At 40.9% G+C, this 19,886-nt stretch overlaps 1 protein-coding gene across 2 annotated transcripts; it reads right to left on the reverse strand.

The window, feature by feature from the left end:
• Positions 1 to 1,440: 1,440 nt before the first annotated feature.
• Positions 1,441 to 8,080, reverse strand: LOC111647549 (ras-related protein Rab-1B-like). 2 transcript variants are annotated; one of them, XM_023397170.2, is made up of 6 exons: positions 8,067 to 8,080; positions 4,467 to 4,539; positions 4,250 to 4,345; positions 3,907 to 4,002; positions 3,671 to 3,802; positions 1,441 to 2,027 (listed from the first exon to the last, which is right to left on the reverse strand). In XM_023397170.2, the coding sequence occupies exons 1-6, from the start codon at positions 8,078 to 8,080 to the stop codon at positions 1,794 to 1,796; spliced, it is 645 nt and encodes a 214-aa protein (XP_023252938.1). In that variant the 3' UTR covers positions 1,441 to 1,793. The 2 variants fall into 2 exon arrangements, with proteins under 2 accessions (XP_023252938.1, XP_023252937.1); XM_023397169.2 differs by lacking the exon at positions 8,067 to 8,080 and adding an exon at positions 7,090 to 7,280.
• Between the last annotated feature and the right edge of the window lie 11,806 nt (positions 8,081 to 19,886).

Raw genomic sequence — 19,886 nt, forward strand, 5'->3', positions numbered from 1 at the left:
AGGTTTTGTTTTTCAGCATCAAGAATCCTGAGATCTTTTTTATTGACAAAAACAAACAACAAACAAAACACAACAAAAACTGGTAAATACTATAAATCACCTCTGAAGGAAATTATGGTAAATAACTATTTTTTAATCACACTGTACATTCATCCACAACAGCAGCACAAACTGCTAATATCACATTTTTTGCAGAAAACTTCTCACACTATGCAAAGATGTTGCTATTTCCATAAGACTTTGTAACTCCATGTTTTTAAAGGAGTTAAAGCAGTGATACAGTAAATTATCCTCGATGTATTTGTAAAACTTTGTCACCAACACGGTTCTGGTGATTGATTTGGCCAAGTTATTCACGTTTTTGTGATGTTGCAGCCTTATGCTAAAATCATTTAATTAATTTTTTCCTTCATCAGTCTACACTCATTACCCCTTAATGACAAAATAAATCAAAAATTTAGAAATAACAGCAAATGTATTAACAGGGAAAAAGTGAAATATCACATTGACATAAGTATTCAGACACATTTAGCTCAGGTGCATCTTATTCCTCTTCATCATCTTTGAGATGTTTTTACACCTTGACTGGAGTCCACCTGTGATAAAGTCAATTGATTGGACACACACCTGTGTATATAAGGTCTCACAGCTGACAAATGCATATCAGAGCAAAAACCCGGCCGTGAGGGGTAAGGAACTACCTGCAGAGCTCAGAGACAGGACTGTGTCAAGGCTCAGATCTGGGGAAGGCTACAAAAAACATTTCTCCTGCATTGGTGGTTCCCAGGAGCACAGTGGCCTATATCATTCTTAAATGGAAGAAGTTTGGAACAAACAGGACTGTTCCTAGAGCTGGCTGCCAAACTGAGTAGTCAGGGAAGAAGGGCCTTGGTAAGACAGGTGACCTGTCAGTCGCTCTGACTGAGCTCCAGAAATCCTGTGTGGAGATGGGGATGGAGAAAACTTCCAGAAGGACAACCATCACTGCAGTGCACCCATCTGGGCTTCATGTCAGAGTGGCCAGGCGGAAGCCTTTCCTCAGTGAAAGACACATTAAAGCCACTTTGAGTTTACAAAAAAATAAGCTCTTCAAGGACTCTCTGTGAGAGACTGTGAGAGACAAGATCCTCTGGTTTGATGAAACCAAGATTGAACATGGTTTCAATTATAAACGTCATATCTGCAGAAAACCAGGCACCACTCATCACCTGACCAATACCATGGGTGGCAGAATCATGCTGTGGGTTTTTTTTCAGCGGCAGGGACAGGGAGACTGGTCAGGGTTGAGGGAAAGCTGAGTGGTGCAAAGTACAGAGATATTCTGTATCGTAAAGAAAACCTGGTTCAGAGACTGTGCCTAAAGCTCACCTCCCAACAGCACAATAACCCTGAGCTCACACACTGGAATGGCTTAGGGACAACTCTGTGAGTGTCATTGAGTGGCCCCGCCAGAGCCCTGACTTGAACCCAATCGGACATCTCTGGAGTGACCTGAAAATGTCTGTCCACTGACAGTCCCCATCCAATCTGACAGAGCCTGAGAGGATCTATAGAGAAGAATGGCAGAAAATCCCCAAATCCAGAAGTGTCTCATCATACCCAAGAAGACTCAAAGTTGTAATCACTGCCAAAGATGCTTCAAGTAGTACTGATCAAAGGATCTGAATATTTACTGTATGTCAATGTGATATTTCATTTTATTGCTAGTCAGGTGGGTGTGTTTGGAATGACATCCCTCTCTTTTGAACAGTGTACATATCGCTGTAGACGGGTTAGCACAGTGTTTCTCCTGCTCAGCAGCAGTTACTGGCCTCCTGCGTCTGTTTCTCCCCTCCCAGCCACAGAGGGGCGCTGTTGATCTTAGTGCTCTGGGTCCTGGCCTCTGTCGATTCACCCTGCATCCCCCCTCCCTCACTGGCCAGGCGCTTGTGGATCTCGGAGGCCATGGTGAGGAAAGCCCTCTCCACATTATCAGAGCTCTTAGCGCTCGTCTCCAGGAAGGGAACCTTAAGAGACGAGGCCAGGTCCTAGAGAGAGGCACAGGGGACAAGGAACGAAGGAGGGAATCCAGAAGGGAGGCAACAATAACGAATCTTATTCTATACGAAAACATCACAATGTATCAATACTACAATACACTATATTGAAAAGTAAGGTATAAGAAGCAATTAGTATTTTTATATTGTAGGTGGCGTAACTTTATATTCTGTTGGGTATTTCAAACTACAACCAGAGCATCACAATTTATGAGTGTACATAATGTTTGGCATGTAAACAGTACACACTCTGCAAAGTGTTTCTAGAGATCAGATAAATGAAGCTGAATATAAACTTCTCTCTGAAATGTAGTGGAGGACATTTTCCAGAAGCTGAAAACTACTTAGATTTTTCAGGAAACGCCACCAACAGGTCAAACCGTCCCCCTGCCCAGCACTTCACTTCATAACCCAGAAACTGATGGACTACAAAATTATCGCCAACATAGGACAACCCAACTATATGCATGTCTGCATGCTAACGTTAATGCATTAGCATGGTTATGCTTCCATTAATTAGCATTAAGTTCTGGCTCAGATAACAACTTGGGCTACGTCCACACTACTATGTTTTCATTTGGAAACAGAGTTTTCAAAGAGTTTTCAGGTCCCTCCAGAGATGTCTCCAGAGATGTCTCCAGAGATGTCGCTGTCTAGACGACCGCTTTAGTTCCGTATTAGAATTCATCTCTGTCCATTATCACACCTGAAAATGCATACCTACATGAGCAATCACATACACTGGGCATGTGTGAGCCAGCTTAAACAGGAAGCAGATCGTCATCTCTGCAGTTCATTAGTTGCAAAAAAATACTACGAACGAGGAACAGCAAAGACAGCTGCAGCGTTAAAATGCAGAATTTAACTGAACAACAGCTGCTAGAAAAGACAGCAAGGTCAGTAATTCATTATCCGTAACTCATTATCCATTTTGTTTTCACCACTCGTAGTCGAGGCATATATGAATCAATCAGGGAGCAACCGTGGTGTCTACATCATCATTTCCAAAGGTCTCAGTTTTCACCCATGCAGACTATGATGCAACCCCGGAGATTTCAAACTAAAACCGGGCCAGCAGCATTTCAAAAAGTCTCCATTTTCAGTGCTTGTAAACTAAAGTAGTGTGGACTGGAGGTGAAAACATAGCAAAAGAGATGCGTTTTGAAACGAAAACATAGTAGTGTGGACATAGCCTCGGTTCTTCCACATTTACATTATATTCAACATATGCCCTTCAGGTACGTAGGAGCTATAGTGTTGTCTCTCAATTCCAGTTTTGTTTTCTGATTTTAAATGAGCATTACTAGAGTAACCCTGAGAGCTCTGCAACTTAACAAATGCAAATCGACAGAACACAAATTCAGAAAACATCTTCACCGATTTGACAATAAATGTGGTGCAAATAATCGCAACACAAGTAAATACAGAAACACACTGCAAGTAGCATGGATGAAAATGGAAGTGTTTCCATGGGGACACAAAAAAAGGTGTCCTATTTCCTAACTATGTGCTTGTTTTTTGAGCTCTATGGGCCCCTGTACATTTCACCCCCTCAGCTGCTAAAGTGGTGATTGGAGTCGTTTAACAGTATTAGGAGGTAGTAAATTTAAGCAGTGCTATGTGAAGCCTGTTACCTGAGCAGTGGCAGCGTCCACCACTTTCTTGCTAACGAGGTCAGACTTGTTTCCCACCAGCAGCCTGGAGACGTTTTCACACGCATAACGATCTATCTCATCTAGCCACTGCTTCACGTTGTTAAAGGATTCCTGCGGAGAAGAGGATGAGAGAAACAATTGTGAAGGAGGAGGAGGAGGAGGAGAGAAGTTAATGTTCAAACTCTCCCATCATTGTTGATGACCCCAACCCTAACCTGCTCGGTGACGTCATAGACGATGATGATGCCATGAGCTCCTCTGTAGTAGCTGGAGGTGATAGTTCGAAACCTCTCCTGACCTGCTGTGTCCCACTAATAAATAGACACACACACACACACACACACACACACACACACACACTCACACAGAGTAAGATGATGTGCAATGTGCAAGTCAGTCCTGACTGCAGGTACACTGAGTATGCATGACACTGAAATTTTATTTTTCAATTTCAAACTTTCAGCAGTTTGGATTTCTTGAACATGACAAATGGAAAAAAACGTTGTCACAATGACTTTGTCTGATTAACAAATTCACAATCTTACAATCTCAACTTACAATCTGCAGCTTCACTGTTTTTCCATCCATGTCGATGGTCCTGATCTTGAAGTCGACTCCGATGGTGGAGATGTAGCTTTCAGTGTAGGTGTCATCCTGAGGTGGGGTGTGGGTGGGAAGGGGGTGGGGTGCAAAACATGATCAACTTAAAAAAAACTGTGTAAAAACTGTTTAGTGTGTGTGTGTGTGTGTGTGTGTGTGTGTGTGTGTGGCCTACCGCGAAGCGTAGCAGCAGACATGACTTTCCCACTCCAGAGTCACCAATCAGAAGAAGTTTGAACAGGTAGTCACTGGAGCGTGGAGACACACACACACACATAGGTAAACATTCACACAAAAAACACTTGACAGTGTCTCTCCAACTAGGACATAGAATAGGGAGCAGTTCATGTTCACCATTTTTGTTATATTGTTAATAATAAACATGTACAGTGTATCATATATATGTGTTTTGTTGAACAGATACAAATACAGATGGTGGCATTCTGCACAGCACGACTTTGAAAACACAGCCATCATGTTTACACGCTGCCTTGGCAGAGACAAAAAAATGGATTATGACTTCCTTCTAAAAAGATTTTCTTTTCTCACCATGTCTTCTGGATCATCTATTTTATGTTTCTACTTAGTCTATAATATAATGCAGGTGTTCACCATATGTTCCAGGTTAAGGATTAGGTTCAAGTTAAACTGGCAACAGAGACAAACAGAAGTTTTGGATGCACACAGCCACACAAACACACACTACTGCTATTAGTACAGTATTAGATATCTGTGGTTTCATCGAGGGCCATAAAGTGTCAGCAGTAAAAAATATAGTAGTGTTCCTGATCATGTCACTATGTGGGCAGTGGAGTCACAGGTTACTATAGTCACAGGTTCACACTGTGGCAACTCTGTCTCAGAAATGATGTTATGTGCAACTAATCTGCAACAGCAAATCCATTTAAAGGAAATGTAAATGCAACGTTTTCTGATAATGTAACAAGGATGTGTTGTTAATTTCCATATTTATCAAGTCATAAATATGTGTGTTCAGTGTCACTCATATTTGTTTTCCACCACAATGTCTAGTCTTGCAATATAATATAAACGTGTAGTTACGGGCATTATTAAAGTTTTTATGGTTCTGGTTAGACTCTCACAGCACTTGGTTAAACCTTGCCAGGATCTTTTTCTAACCTTTAACCAACAAATTAATCCAACATTAGGTCGTTTGTCTCCACCCACTGATACAACCCATAATAGCATTTCCTGAACTTGCATCTCTAGTTGAAAAAAACAAACAAAAAAAAACGAACCCTTTAATGATGTGACAGTGGTTTAAAGGTTTGGTTAGGTTTAGGCAAAGATCATTGTCTGGGTTGACATAAGTTCTTAGTTAAGAGTAGAGGATGTTTATCATCATGGTTACAATAATAAACGTGGTTAAGGTTATAGAACGATCATGGTCCTAGTTAAAGACCACCTCACATGATGTGTTTAACCTTGTTAACATCCATATGATGTTTTATATAGAATGCAAAACGTATGACGAGCAAAAAATCAGTCAACAACATGACAGAGTGTTTCCACCTTGAACTGCAGTGAACCAATGACAGTCTCATAAAAACAGATTCGCCCAGCCAGGGTTTCATACGTCACAAACATAAGGAACCAATCCTGTCAACTTGTGGGGACAGGGGGCGGGGCTAAATAAACCTGAAACCTTGTAAATAGGGAGAGGAGAGTTAGCATTAGCACAACCAGTAACACTGTGTCAGCCACTGCCAGTTACAAGCTAAAAAACAACATGAACAAATAAAAGATGCTAACTATGCTAACCGTTCTAATACATCTGCTAGTCTCTGGTTCTGGTCTTAACAGACTCTGAGTCTGAGTCTGGGTCTGAGGCTCAAACATGTGGCTGAGTCTCTCTGGTGTTTGCGCTGCTAATCATAGATTGATACCCACTGCCCTCTCACCTGTCAGCCTCGTGAACGGAGCAGAGGTGGGCATGTCTGCAGAGCAATTTTAAAAGAAACAGCTTTGATTATCAGTTGGAAATGGGAAACAAAATCAGGCTTCCATGTTGAATTATAATGTTTTTCGATCCATCCATCCACCCCAACTTCCTTCGTACATGGACTTTGTTGTTACATAATAGCCTCTCCTCGTTATTAATTAATTTCTGATTTATTTTGACAGAAAATGTCAAAATATTCAGATTCATTGTAGACAGAGACAACTATAGTTGTATGGCGGTGTCGGTTTTATGTGATGTTGTTGGTAATGTGTGAATATGACATCAACAGGTCTTTTTTCTGTCTGTTTCTGTTGGGAGACGCACACGGCATCTCTAGATCACGCATCTCACGCACGACTCACGCAGCCAATGTGTCCGCTCTGATCCATTAACGTGCGCCAAAATTAAAATCAACACATTCTGAAAGCCGCCACACTCACGCCACACATCCAGTGCGTTCCCTGCCTAAGGCCTACAATACCCAGCAGCCTCAGCAGCCTAGTGATCCAACTCCAAGTTAACTAGAATTGCCCACGCAGAAAATAAAGTCAGTTTTCTCTTCTTTAACCCCAGGTACCTGATTCACAACTCTGTAAGTGTGACAACTACCTCAGAGTCGACTAAAACTATAAGATCATCCATGTTGTACTTTATGTTTTACGAACATACACAGGATTAAAGCAACATATCTGGAGACTTTCCATGTCAGGAGTCACTGTTAAACTGCAGATGTCAGTGTCTTCCAGTGGTGTGCAGTATGTGTTGTGTGGGAACAGGATATTTACACCTCAGTAACACAGTGGCACACAGCAGATGGAAAAGAAACAACACTTACTATTCAGGATTCATGATTGGTGAGGTCGCTCCAGGTGACACAAACAAAAATCAAAAATCCCTGAAATAGAATCCTGAACCTGAAAACTGTCAGATTATCTCCAACTCTGTGATGTTGTGTCCTGCTCTGTTGTGTCTGTCTGCGTGTATGAGTATGTGTGTGTGTGTGTGTGTGTGTGTGTGTGTATGTGTCTGTATCTGTCCTTTGGAGGGCAAATTGCTGAATGAGGCAGAGCTGCCTATCTCATGAGCGAACTGATGAGCCGACTGGTCCAGGTGCATTATTTATTAATAAAGAGAAGCTCAGGTTACAGCGGGGACAGCACCTGGAACCAGGACACTTGCACACACTCCCCCCACAGAAAAACACACACTGCAGCGCTAAATACAGCCGCCCTTTAACTTTACACCTAAAACCTTCAACTCATTCTTTGCTGTATTTATTTGGTGATGTGTTTGTGCTGATCTGTCAGTGCTGCCGCTGTGGTGAGCTGCACCACACTGTGCCTCTGCTCGTGACTGACATCACATCAAACTGACAGCGTCTCCCGTGTGTCATATGTCACCGGACCGACCACAGTTCTGAAACTCCAGACAAACAGGCAGGAAGTAGTTCTTCTGGAACCACCCGAGCACAGATGACTACAAATAAGACTACAGCAGCGTAGCATGTGACATTTTAGAGACACTGATGCTAAAGAAGGTTTACAACACATATTTATTTCTCCTTCTATTTATGAGCTTTATTTAATAAAGAACTGTATCTCTTCTTTGATGGTTCAAGTCCGGCCAGGGATTTTAAAGGTGCTATATGTAAATTTTGCTGTCGCACTGTACTCAAGCTTATCATTTACAGCTGTTTACCTTCCAGTCTAGGGAAAATGTTGTGAGTTCAGCATCAATCTTCATTACTTTACTCACCAAGAGCTGTTTCCATTCTTTGTGGGCTAAAGTGGTGTCTTCTCCTCTGGGCAGCGCTATTTCTTCATCATCTCATGTTGGACTGAGGGCAGATTCGATGCTACAGTGGTATTTTGAGATGAGACAGGCTGGAGCTAACTGGTTAGCATAGCATTCTCTGCAATACAATGAATGGAATGTGACAATAAAACAATTTCTTCAAACATTTAAGTCTTGAATGTTTTAAACTAAAAGACTTACATATAGCACCTTTAAACTTGCCTTGACTGATTTTGTTTTGTTTTGTTTTGCATATTACACAATCAGCAGATACAGAGCAACATGAATTCATTTCTGTTTGTGAGTAGCCTCCTGATCTGAGTCCAATATTCATTCTCCTAGCTCTGGTTTGATCTCCGGCAACCCTTGAGGAAAATATGTCTCTTTAGCTGCTAACATGTTTGACTTTCTTCATCAGCTAGTCACTAACTTTGTCTGTCTGTGAACCACAACATTAAAGTTGCTGACCAAAAACCCAAGACACAAGAAGCTCGTGACTGCACAGAGGGAAACTCTGGTAATAACACTTTGTTGGTTCACTTTGAACACATACTTATATTCATTTGATCCATCGTTAATATAAAATATTGATCATATATTTCTGTTAGGATTCTCTTAGTGTCAGTGATTCAGAGGTTTTTACCAGGAGCCAAATAATCCACAGAGGTGTCCTCCTCTGCAAAGCAAACAGACCAGCTGATTATAACCAATGAAAACACTGAATAATGCAGTTTCACATTAAAAGTCAGTGTTTCAGCCACGCAGTGAGGCAGACACAGGAAATCACAACTGAAACTAAAGAATTTAAAAAGCCCCAAAAATGACAATTGGTTTGCTAAAGAATCTAAAGAAATTAGACAAAAGTTTAAGAGATTATCCGATGACAAACAGAGATCCAGGAAATGTGAACTCACACCTTCTTTACTGCAACACATTTAAACACTACAAATGTACACTCAAATCAAAAGGCAAAATACACACAGAAACAAATGGCACTAATTGGGGAGTCCATAAACACAAAGCGGTTTTGGGAAAAAATTTAATACTCTTAAGAAATCCAAATTTGCAGAATTGGCAACACAGAATGGAGACGCATGGTCGTTTGGAAACACTTTATGAAACTTTGCCAAACAACACGGACCCATATCAGAAACAAATAATAGCAAAAACTAAATAAACTGTAATTGGCAATAAAAGAACAAATGAATCCCCTGGACTCCCCCATTACTGAGCAGGAACTAAGAGAAAACTCTCAGGCCGAAAACCTCAAAAAGCCAGTGGGCTTGTGGGATTGTGAGTGTAGGTTACCTCCCTGACCTCTGGAGTCGTGCCATCAAGGTCTGTGTGAATAGTAATGTGGGTAAGGCTCTCTGTAGCATTATAAGTTTCCTTACCAAACAAAATGTCTTGAGTAGAAGTCAAATTGGATTCATACCAAAACACTGTACTTCAGATCGTATTTAAACAGCAAACAAATATTTGCTTGTTTCATAGATTTCAAAAAGGCGTTTCGATTGTATTCATCTCAATGGTCTGTTTAACTGAATCTGGTGTAAAAAGTATAACATGATATAATTAAATCAATGTACATGAACAACAAGAAATTGACATCAGATAAAATTCTTCAGGAGACAGCAGAACCTGGACCCCCCCACAACAATACAATCATTGTTTATAATGATGTCCAGTAGATACCAGTTAATAAAGAACATCATCATCTTTTCATCATCATCTTTTCAAGAAGGGCTTTGTAAATAAACAAATACACGTGCAAATCAGGCCTCTCAGAGAGAGGAGGCCATCCAACCTTTTTAACAGGATGCACTGATGAGTGTTATAAGCATCACTAGTAATGAACCTGAGAGCAGAGTGCTAGACTGAATCAAGGGGTTTTAGAGTTGCAGCTGAAGCCTGTACAAGATGTCACCATGATCTAAAACTGAAGTTCCCTCAGCAACATGAAAAGACTAAAGCAATGATTTTTTCCCCCCAAAAAAAGGTCCAGATCTCAGAGAAACATTATTTAGGATTGAACATAAATTCCACTGGAAGTTTTAACCCAGCAGTAAATGAGCTGAGAGAGAAAGCACGCATAGAACTCTATGCAATGAAATGTAAAACGTACATTCATATCCCAATTCGAATCTGGCTCAAATGAATTGATTCTGTCATAGAACTAATCTCCTCCATGGCACTGAGGTGTAGACTCCTCTATCTTACCAATATTCAGTAAGTACCCGGTTGAAACTGCATGTAGAGTTCTGCAAAAGTATCTTACAGGTGCGCTACACACACCTGCAGAATTATAGGCCAGTTACCACTATTCATCAAAAATTTAAAAAGAGCAATCAAATATTAGCTTCATATTAAAAATTGTGACCCCCACCTCCACCACCTACTCCCACCAATGCAAAACCCTGCAGTGCCAGGAGCTGAGCAAAGAAAAGAGAGTCCCCTCACAGCTGGTCCTGAGGGCTTAGATCACAAACACTTGATAACCCAGTTCTGCTCCAGGACCAGTATGACAACAAATCAATTAAAAGTAACAAAACAATGTCATCCACCGGAACACACAAACAAGAGGACACAGCAAAATGCAGAGCTATATAAAAAGACAGTACACCACGGACACAGTGATTGACATGAAACACAGAACACCCTGACAGAGAACAGACGCAGTGAGCACAGCCTGACCATCGAGACGGGCGCATACAAAAAAAAAAAACATGGCTCCCCAAAGAGGAGCTGCTCTCTCAGCTGTGACTGAGACAGAGCTGCACTTTTCAATACAATGCACAGAACTCCAGCCAATCAGGAAGCAGATATTTCCTCGATTCGACCACATGATGAACTTAAACAAATTACCAGTCCTGCTTGGAGAGCTGCAGTCTCCTGTTGTACTTTGAGGAACAGTGAGTGACATTTGACAATATAGCCTCTTTGAATTTGAATATAGACAGCACAAAACACACACACACACACACACACACACACACACACACACACACACACATAAAAACATAGGGATTCACACACCTGCTGTCAACACACACAGTCCGATAATGTTGCTGATTGTTTCTCTGATGAGAGGTGAATTGTTCTCACTGCTGTGTGTTGGGTGTTAGCTTTATATTATCACTGCACTGTAATGGAGTGATGGAGCTGTTTAACACAAACTGTCTGCTGAGCAGAGACAGGGTTGGGAGCTGGAGTTTGTTGTATTTCACTGTAAACAGCCATACCAGCATGTCAGCCATGCTTCTTTCTTTTCTTCGCCTCTGTTGGCTCCTTTCCTCATCTTCACTTCTCTCCTTGTTTTCTTTCCTCTTCTTTCTTCTCCACCTCCTGCTATCTCAGTTTCCTATCTTTCTTTCCTTTCCTCTTTTCTCCTTGTCTCCTTTCCTTTCATCACATGTCCTCTACTCATTTCTTTTCAACTCTTCTTCTTGTGTTCTTTGTTTTCTCTTTTTTTCTCTTCTAACTGTTTTCTCTCCTTCTCTCCTGTCCTCCTCTCTACCTTCAACTTTAGTCCTCCGTTTCATTTCCTCTTCTCTCATTTACTCTCTTCTCCTTGTTTCCTCTCCTCACATCGTTTGTTTTCTCTTCCTTTCCTTGTCTCCTATTCTCTCTACTCCTCTCTTCTTCTTGCCTTTCATTTCTTCTCCTTGCTTCATCTCTACTCCTTGCCTTGTTTCCTTGCTTCCTCTCCTCTTTTTTTAGAGATGCACAGAGGACAAAGCGAAAGCGATGCAGTCTCATTCACATGTGTGACCCCCTGGTCACGGGAGCGAGCAGAGAGCAGGGGATTGTGGGATATGCGATGGCAGAGCAGCTGTTATGGGGTCAGGGGTCAGAAGCCCTGACGACGGCCTGTTGCCCGGGCAGAGGCGGTGGCGCGGTGGTTGCTAGGGCAGCGACAGGCTTTGTGGTGCTCCTGATGGAGCATGGAGGTGGGAAAACTGGGGGAAGGGAGAGGGAGAAAGAGAAGAAATAAAGAATGAGAAGAGATTAACAAAGACAGAGGGTTAGAAAGCAAGAGGAAGGGTGGGAAAATGAGAAGAGAAAGAAAGAAGGAGAACAAGACTAGGTCAAAACCCAGTATATGGCAGGACCACGTATAGTCAATGTGGGAAATTCAGGATGTTGCTGAAAACTGTATTGGAACTGCTGTAAACAACAAACATCACATCGTATTATATATATCATATTTATATCCTGCCTAGTGGTTTCTGGTTTCAGCTCTTCATCTGTCTGCTTCTCTCTTCCTCTCTGTGCTCACACACAGCCTTTCAGTACTGAAACACATTTCTTGAAACCTTCAATGTTTTTCTCAAAACTGTACAAACACAAAACCCAATTGTCAAACTACATTCACCAAACCTCTGACTCTTCTTGCAAAGAACAATCAAACAATCACTTCAGTTTTATCTGCACTCATAATCCAACATTGTTTTCAGATCATACACAGGACCTGTCACACTAGATTTGTCACTTGGTCCTCATTCGAAAAAAACTCTAATCTCCAAGTGTAGAGACAAATGCTCTAAGCTGGCACCACTGCAGGCTGTGGAACCCCCCCCCCCCCCCCCCCCGATAGAAAGTGTTTGCTTTTCATACTGTACTATACTGAATGGAACTTAAACATGTGACAAATTAAATGGAATTAGTCCTGGTTGTGTGATTCTGTTGGTGTGCACATAACTAAGCAGAGTGAACACAGCACATCTGGTTGTTGGGAGTCACGCAGTAGACTGACCTTGTGTTATTCTGAATGATTTTTCATGTCTGAATATTTAGGGTGTTTACATCAACACGCAGACAGACATCAAATGTTCTGTGTGACTGAGGTTTATTGTGACCGACTCAAACTGCTGATGTGTTTCAACGCTGAAGACCAGTCGACACCAAGAGCAAGACGTTAAGATATCAGTTATTAAATATGATCACTTATATAGGTTTATTTCAAAATCAACATTTTGTTCCCTTAAAAATGGGATCTATGGACATGAAGACCTTTTATATGATCACAAACAGCGTCAAATTTAAGTTGCGTGTCAGCCCTCTACCTTCATAGTCTCTCTTTAAATCCAGATCTAATGTTGTTGGAAGAGTTTTGGAGTTATAAGAGAATAAATGAGAAACATCTGTAGATCTCTGGATGCAGTATTAAGTTTGATTTTGAATTATATTAATTTGACTTATGAAATACCAATATAAGTTTGAGTAAGCTGGACATAAGGGCCATCATCCGAAATATGGATGATGTCATTACCGGATACTCACCTGTGTAGGTGCTGATTACCCGACACAAACCTGCTGTTTCTTCTGCTCTGGCAGGAGCACGTTTTTGGATGTGTTGGCTGTCAGGTTAGAGAGCGGAGCATCCGTGCGTGCTTTATAAATATGTGTATCAGTTACTCCACCTAAAAATTATTTTTAATGGATTAGCCACTAAATTAGTCCTCAACCACAGAGCCAACACTGCAAAACATGTGCCTTTGCACTGTATTGTAACACAACAAAGTGTCTTGATATACAAGGACAATGAATGAGGCAGAGGCAAAGACCACCACAGGTGTATTATTCTTTTATTTGAGTGTTATTGATTTTGCATTCACACCATGGCCAGTTAGTATTACTGAGTTATTACTGGGAAACCATCATTAGTTCATTAATGGCAGACGCAGTTTGGCAGGATGATACTTTACCTTAAGAGGCACAAAAATACTAACTTAGTATATAAATACTTAGTTATGTGCCACTCAGCAGCCAAGTGATTAACCAGATAGACCAAAGTAGATTCACATATATCTGGGTGTGTATCTCAAAGTTTGTTCTCAAGTGACTCACACAGAAAGCGCATCTAGTGTGAGAGTCTTTGTGTGTGTTCAGCAGAATGTGCGGGAGTGTGTGTGTGTGTGTGTGTGTGTGTGTGTGTGTGTGTGTGTGTGTGTGTCTCAGACAGAATGAAGAGTGTGTGAGTCAGGTTAAACATAAACAGCAGAGTGTGGGAGGGTGTGTGTGTGAGCGTGCAGGTCAGTGGATGGAGTTAAATCGGTCATTGTTCCTATCAGTGTGTGTCCCTGGAGACGCGAGGGAATGGGGATAAATAGGTGCTTTTCACTATTCACCCTAACTTTACCACGCTCCCTGGCTCCTGCATGTATGTGTGTTTGTTTGCCAGCATGTGTGTGTGTATATGAGTGTGTATATGTGTGTGTGTGTGTGTGTGTGTGTGTCAAGGTGTCTTTGAAAACATGTACTGTTGAGTCTGCAAGAGTGTGTGTTAAAAATTATAGCTGAAAAAAAACATCATAGAACATCTATTTGGTCAGCAAAATAAAAGCCTGGTCTCTCAAAGTCATACTAAACTGCAAATCATCCAAAACCAAATATGAGTGAGTGAAATGTATGTGTTTTACACAAATCACAGAATCCCAAGTGAGTTTTTTTTCCCAGAACTCCCTCAACAAATCAAAACTGAAATGGAAAAAAGTGAACTTAAAGCTAAAACAGAGATTGACGATATGTAAGAAAACTAAGCCTAAAATAAAACACTGGCACATTTGTTTATGTGTGTGATTTATGTGGAGTTACTTAGTCACTTTGTCAGCGTGCGTGTATGTGTGAGACCATACAGGGACGGCTCTGAGGCCAATTAGGAAACAGATAATTAACCTCATTGAGACTGGATGTTGAATGAAGGCCTTATTGTAGAGACAGAACAGAGAGAGAGAGAGAGAGAGAGCCGTGCCTCCTAGAAATTATGTGAACATTCTACTAATCCACCAAGTCACAGAACTATGTTTCTACAATGATACTATGTATCTTCCAAACTTTTTCTGACGATCTATTTGTAACTGAATAATGACTGACTGAATAATGAACTAAGAGAGGAAGATGGATGGTACATTAACACTAACACTAAAGAGGTGTTAATAAAAATATAACATGAACGTAAATAAATAAAAGTAAAATATCATCTTTACTTTCTCTTTACAATGCAGATTTTGACAAACGGTCACTGAGTGCTACAACACATTTCCTCATATCCTTTTGCACACACAAAAAAAAAGATTCTTCCTCACAGGAAACATTTTAGGATTAACTGTAATTTGAGTTTGGAAGTAAATTTCATATTATCAGAGATGCAGGACTTTCCCCTCACTACAAGGTTTTCTTCTTTGGAGAATTTTCTTGGATTTCTCCTCTCAGTTTGGGATTTCCAGTGCTCCCTATACGCACTGCAGTCTTTGTCTCAATAGTGAGTCTGTAGTTTGGAAAAAGGCCACAAAAAAGAGAACATCTCTCTAAATCTAAAATGTGGTCAAATCTAAGTTAACTGTAGAAAATGGGGCTTTTTTGTGGATCTAATATCTAATAACAATATTACACAAAACTGACACCTTTCACTATAGTCCCAATGTCTGTGTATCTGAATATGACACTGACATGAAAAAATATACCATAAGAATAAAGATATAGCAAAATTAAGCGCAAATCCAACATAGGCTATGATTACATTATGTCAATATATTATGTCACTAAGTTAACAGGTGAGGATGGGTTTTTCCGATGCGCTCTCTCTCTCACTCTCTCTCCTCTCTCTCTGTGAATGCATGGACGTCTTCCAGGAACGGCCACAGAGAAGTGGACCCTCTTTCGGTTACTGTCACAGATGATTGGGAAAAAGATGTAGTGCATGGGAATCTTTTATCTATCTGAGAGAGATTGGTGACATCATCATGGTCCTCATTGTGAGAAGAAGCTAGTTACCATCAAGCATCAACGTCCGAGGCTGGAAAATGAAGCCAACATGCGAGTACCAAAAACTGCAGTTCCTCTCATGACCACTAGAGGCTCCAAAAGTGAGTCAATCCCCATAGACTCCCATGTTAAAATGTCCAACTGTACAGCAGAAATAAACATTTTTACAAACAGTTTTGGTCTCTAAAGCTAATTTCCTCCTTCATGACGACTGTACGGGGATGAACTTTTATATAACTCACCTGTTTACATTTTATTGAGGCTTTAAGTTCTGCTTAATTGAGGGCGTATCACTTTGAGTGACGCTTGGTTAAAAAAGAAGAAAATCAAGGTCTGTGTGCTACATATAACAATCTTTAATATGTCTGTCAATAAATCACCAGGGAAGAAACTTTTAAAACCTGTTTGCAGTGTTTCAAAAGATGATTTCTCTGCTGCATGTAAATAATCTCTTTTTATTTCTCCCTTTATCTTTTTCTCAAATTTCCTTCTCTCTGTGCACGTTTATTTCTGTCTCTAGAAATTCATCTTTTTTCTTGTTCGTCCTCTCTTTCCACCTCTTTGTGTTCCTACCCCACCCTCCCTCTCCCGCCCTGTCTCTCTCTCTCTCTCTCTCTCTCTCTCCAGTGACAGCTGGTCCTCCACTTTCCCGCCAACAGACCAGCTGTCCATACCAACTAGAGGTATTTGAGATGTGTGTGTGTGTGTATGTGTGTATGTGTGTGTGTGTGTGTGTGTGTGTGTGTGTGTGTGTGTGTGTGTGTGTGTGTGTGTGTGTGTATGTGTGTTTTACATAACCAGCAATTCCCTCTTGTCAGTTTGTGTCTGTCTCTCTTTCACACACACACTTCACAGACAGGAAGCAACATGACACTCATATTAAAAGACGCCTCTCTTCTGCTTCTGCAGGAAAGGATAAATACACAATGAATACACACACATGCACATACATACAGCCAACAGTATTGAGTTAACGGACCATCACAGCCTCTCTATTAGCAGCAGTAATTCTGTCTTCTGTGTGTTTCTGTTCTACAGGTCAGGGGTCACCTTTCAGTCAGACATTATTGGGAACACAGTGACATCTTCTTCCCTTTATCTTTGATGTCCTGTTGAGGTTTGGCTTTGTGGAGCTGCCTTTGCTCATGCTAAATGCCCAATTCTTCCTCTGCTTTTATCTGTTATTAACCAAATATATCTAACCAGAGAGTGAATATCTAGAAGATTCAAAAAAAACCCTAAAAGCAGAGGTTATGGTTGCGGTTGTGTTTGTCTTTTTATTAGCATGGTGTGTCAAACTTTATCAGATTTCACTCACATTCAGTGGAGGATAAGGCCATGGGCCAAGGAAAACTCTTTTTTGATGTGGATGCTTATACCATGGCACTACCACGTGGCTCATACCAGCTGAACTATGCGGAATTAAAGCGACAGTTCATCAGTTGAGGCCACGCCCACCTAAATCCAGATGGACACTTCACTCTTTCACCTCTCCCTAGATTTGGCAAACATCAAAGATTGGCCTACAAAATGTATGCATTTGTGTTTTTGGTGTTCAATACTGTTTCCCTGTAATGTGTTGCCCACCATCGTTCAAACACATGGCACAATCACAACCAAAATGATGGTGTTTTTCAAACCAGCACACGCAGCAGCACCCTGTAGAGGCGATGCTTTCAGTCCCGTCACAAATAAATTGTGATGCGGTTTGTCCTTGGAGGGAACGTGACCTACCTAATTACAATAAGGTGACCAGATTTCTGACATGAAAACCAGGGACATTTCCACTTCAGCAGTCAATATGTCATTAAATATTATAACGTTTCTATGGATGAAATGAAATGGGGTACAGCCGCGGTTTCATTCATTCTGACCATGGTAACTGTTGCATTGTAATAAACTATGGTGAAGGATGACTGACAGAAACACTGACGATTCCCTATCCTTGAAGCAGTTGTGAAGTCTGACTGTCTGTTTACTCCTCAATTATTTACATTCCTTTAGTCCGTAAGTCCACAGACACTCAAAAGGGTTTTTCACAAAAGTATTCCAGTTTTTATTAATGTTGTTTGGTGAAGTCCGTTGCAGACAGTCGGCCAACTTTTTCTTCACTTCTTCCAACATGAAAACTATTCTTTGGGGGGCTTTGGGTGTGTTTCTTTCATTAGTTCACTGCCCGGTGATGAACTCCTAATCAATGAATGAGCCAGTTAACCCTTTCTCTGCCTAGAGAAAACAAAAAAAGAAAATCTGATTGGATAACTCTATTTTCATGGTTTTAGCTTCATTTCTGAATCTGCTATACCTAGCAGACTGTCCCCGGAAAACAACTACAACTATAAGACATGCTCAGAGCTAGCAAGAGCTGCTAGCAGCTAGCTGTAAATTGAGGTCTGACCTGGACTAACAATGGACTACACTGGCCTCTTGATATTCGGGTAGATAGGAGCTTCTTCAGGACTTTGTTCCTGTGTTAGACACATCTAACCAGAGAAAACGTGCTCATATGGCTTTTAGTTATGTAGTTTGGTTTGCTTGAACTTTTTCCTATGTGATAAAAAATTGAAAACGCAACAAGTTTACTGACTCATCTACTGATAAGGACCAGAACAAAAAAAATATAGGTTTGAAAATGAGATGACATGAACGCAACTCCAAGTAATCTTGAAAAATCTGATTGCATTTCATCTTGATGTTGCACTAACAGTCAGATTTGGTCATTTAGATCTAAGAGGGTCCGGACTGAAGTCAGCTTGATTGTCACAAACGCTGATCCAGGTGCAGAAAAGAATTTTAATAACAAATTTTACTACACAAAACTTCAGGCTTCAAGTGTCATAACTTTTGAAAAACAACCCTGATGTAGTTCATCTCTAGATTCTGTGGCATGCTCACATACAGGAACACACACACACACACACACACACACACTCAGATACAGTAAACCACATCCCAAATTCTGGCTGTACACGCTAACTGACGGCAGCTGTGTTCGTTAACCCCTCATCGCTCAAACATTACCACACAGCTAACCACACACACACACACACACACACACACACACACACACGCAGAGTAAGCCTCGTAACACCCGTTGTGTCTCGTTAACTGCTCGGATTATCAATGTGAGGCAATGGATGTGGTCAAAGAGGCTCATTTGCTTGTCAACAGTGTGCAACTACACACACACACACACGCACACACAAACATACACAGATATATATATATCTATATATATATACTATGCACGGCTGAAATAGTTCCACTGGTTTATGTCAATGGCAGACACATGGAAACCCACTGACACAGGGCATAAGGACATAGTGTACAAGGTGGTGTATGGGTGTCTGTGTGTGTGTATGTCTGTGTGTGTGTGTGTATGTTTGTAGTTGTGTGTGTTTTTATGTCTGCCATCAAGGTTTGTAAGTGTACCAGACCACCCCTGAAACACACACACAGCCACACACACACCTCTCTTGACCCTGTTTCCCTTCCTGTAATAATTATGTCACTGTGTGTTTGGTCTGCAGACCTGTTGGCAGGGGACGCGTGTAATTGTGTGTGAACACACAAACACACACACACTCACTTGAACTGTTGCTTGTATATCGTTCTCTGTGTGTTTGTGTTTCCTCTGCTGTCACATGATGACAGTCGAGCTTTGCTGAAGAGACAAACACTTTTAGAATAAACTGATATGTCAGCTTCAGTTTCAAAAGATACGTCACATTTCACAACAGCATGTGGGTGATTGGACACATTACTTTCACAGGCTTGTTGCTATGGACAGACAGATGATTCTGATTCTGAGGCTAAACATCTATTGATTTCTTGAATACTAACTGGTGAGACACTGTACTATGATTGGATACAGTGTATTTCCATCCTTTAAGTGCATTTTCTAATTTGTATATTAAAAAGTGAAAATGCTGGAAATTCAAAACAAAAGTCAAAATTATTGCTACGAGGTTTTTATGCTTGGCTGGGATGGAAAAGTTGTTATATCTATAAAAATAAAATACAACATAATGCAATGGAAACGGATTTAACTAATGAATCATGGTGCACATG

This window comes from Seriola lalandi, unplaced genomic scaffold (assembly GCF_002814215.2).
Source record: "Seriola lalandi dorsalis isolate HSWRI2012SDOR001 ecotype SW California unplaced genomic scaffold, Sedor1 jcf7180002054998, whole genome shotgun sequence".
In the NCBI taxonomy this organism is placed as follows: domain Eukaryota; kingdom Metazoa; phylum Chordata; class Actinopteri; order Carangiformes; family Carangidae; genus Seriola; species Seriola lalandi.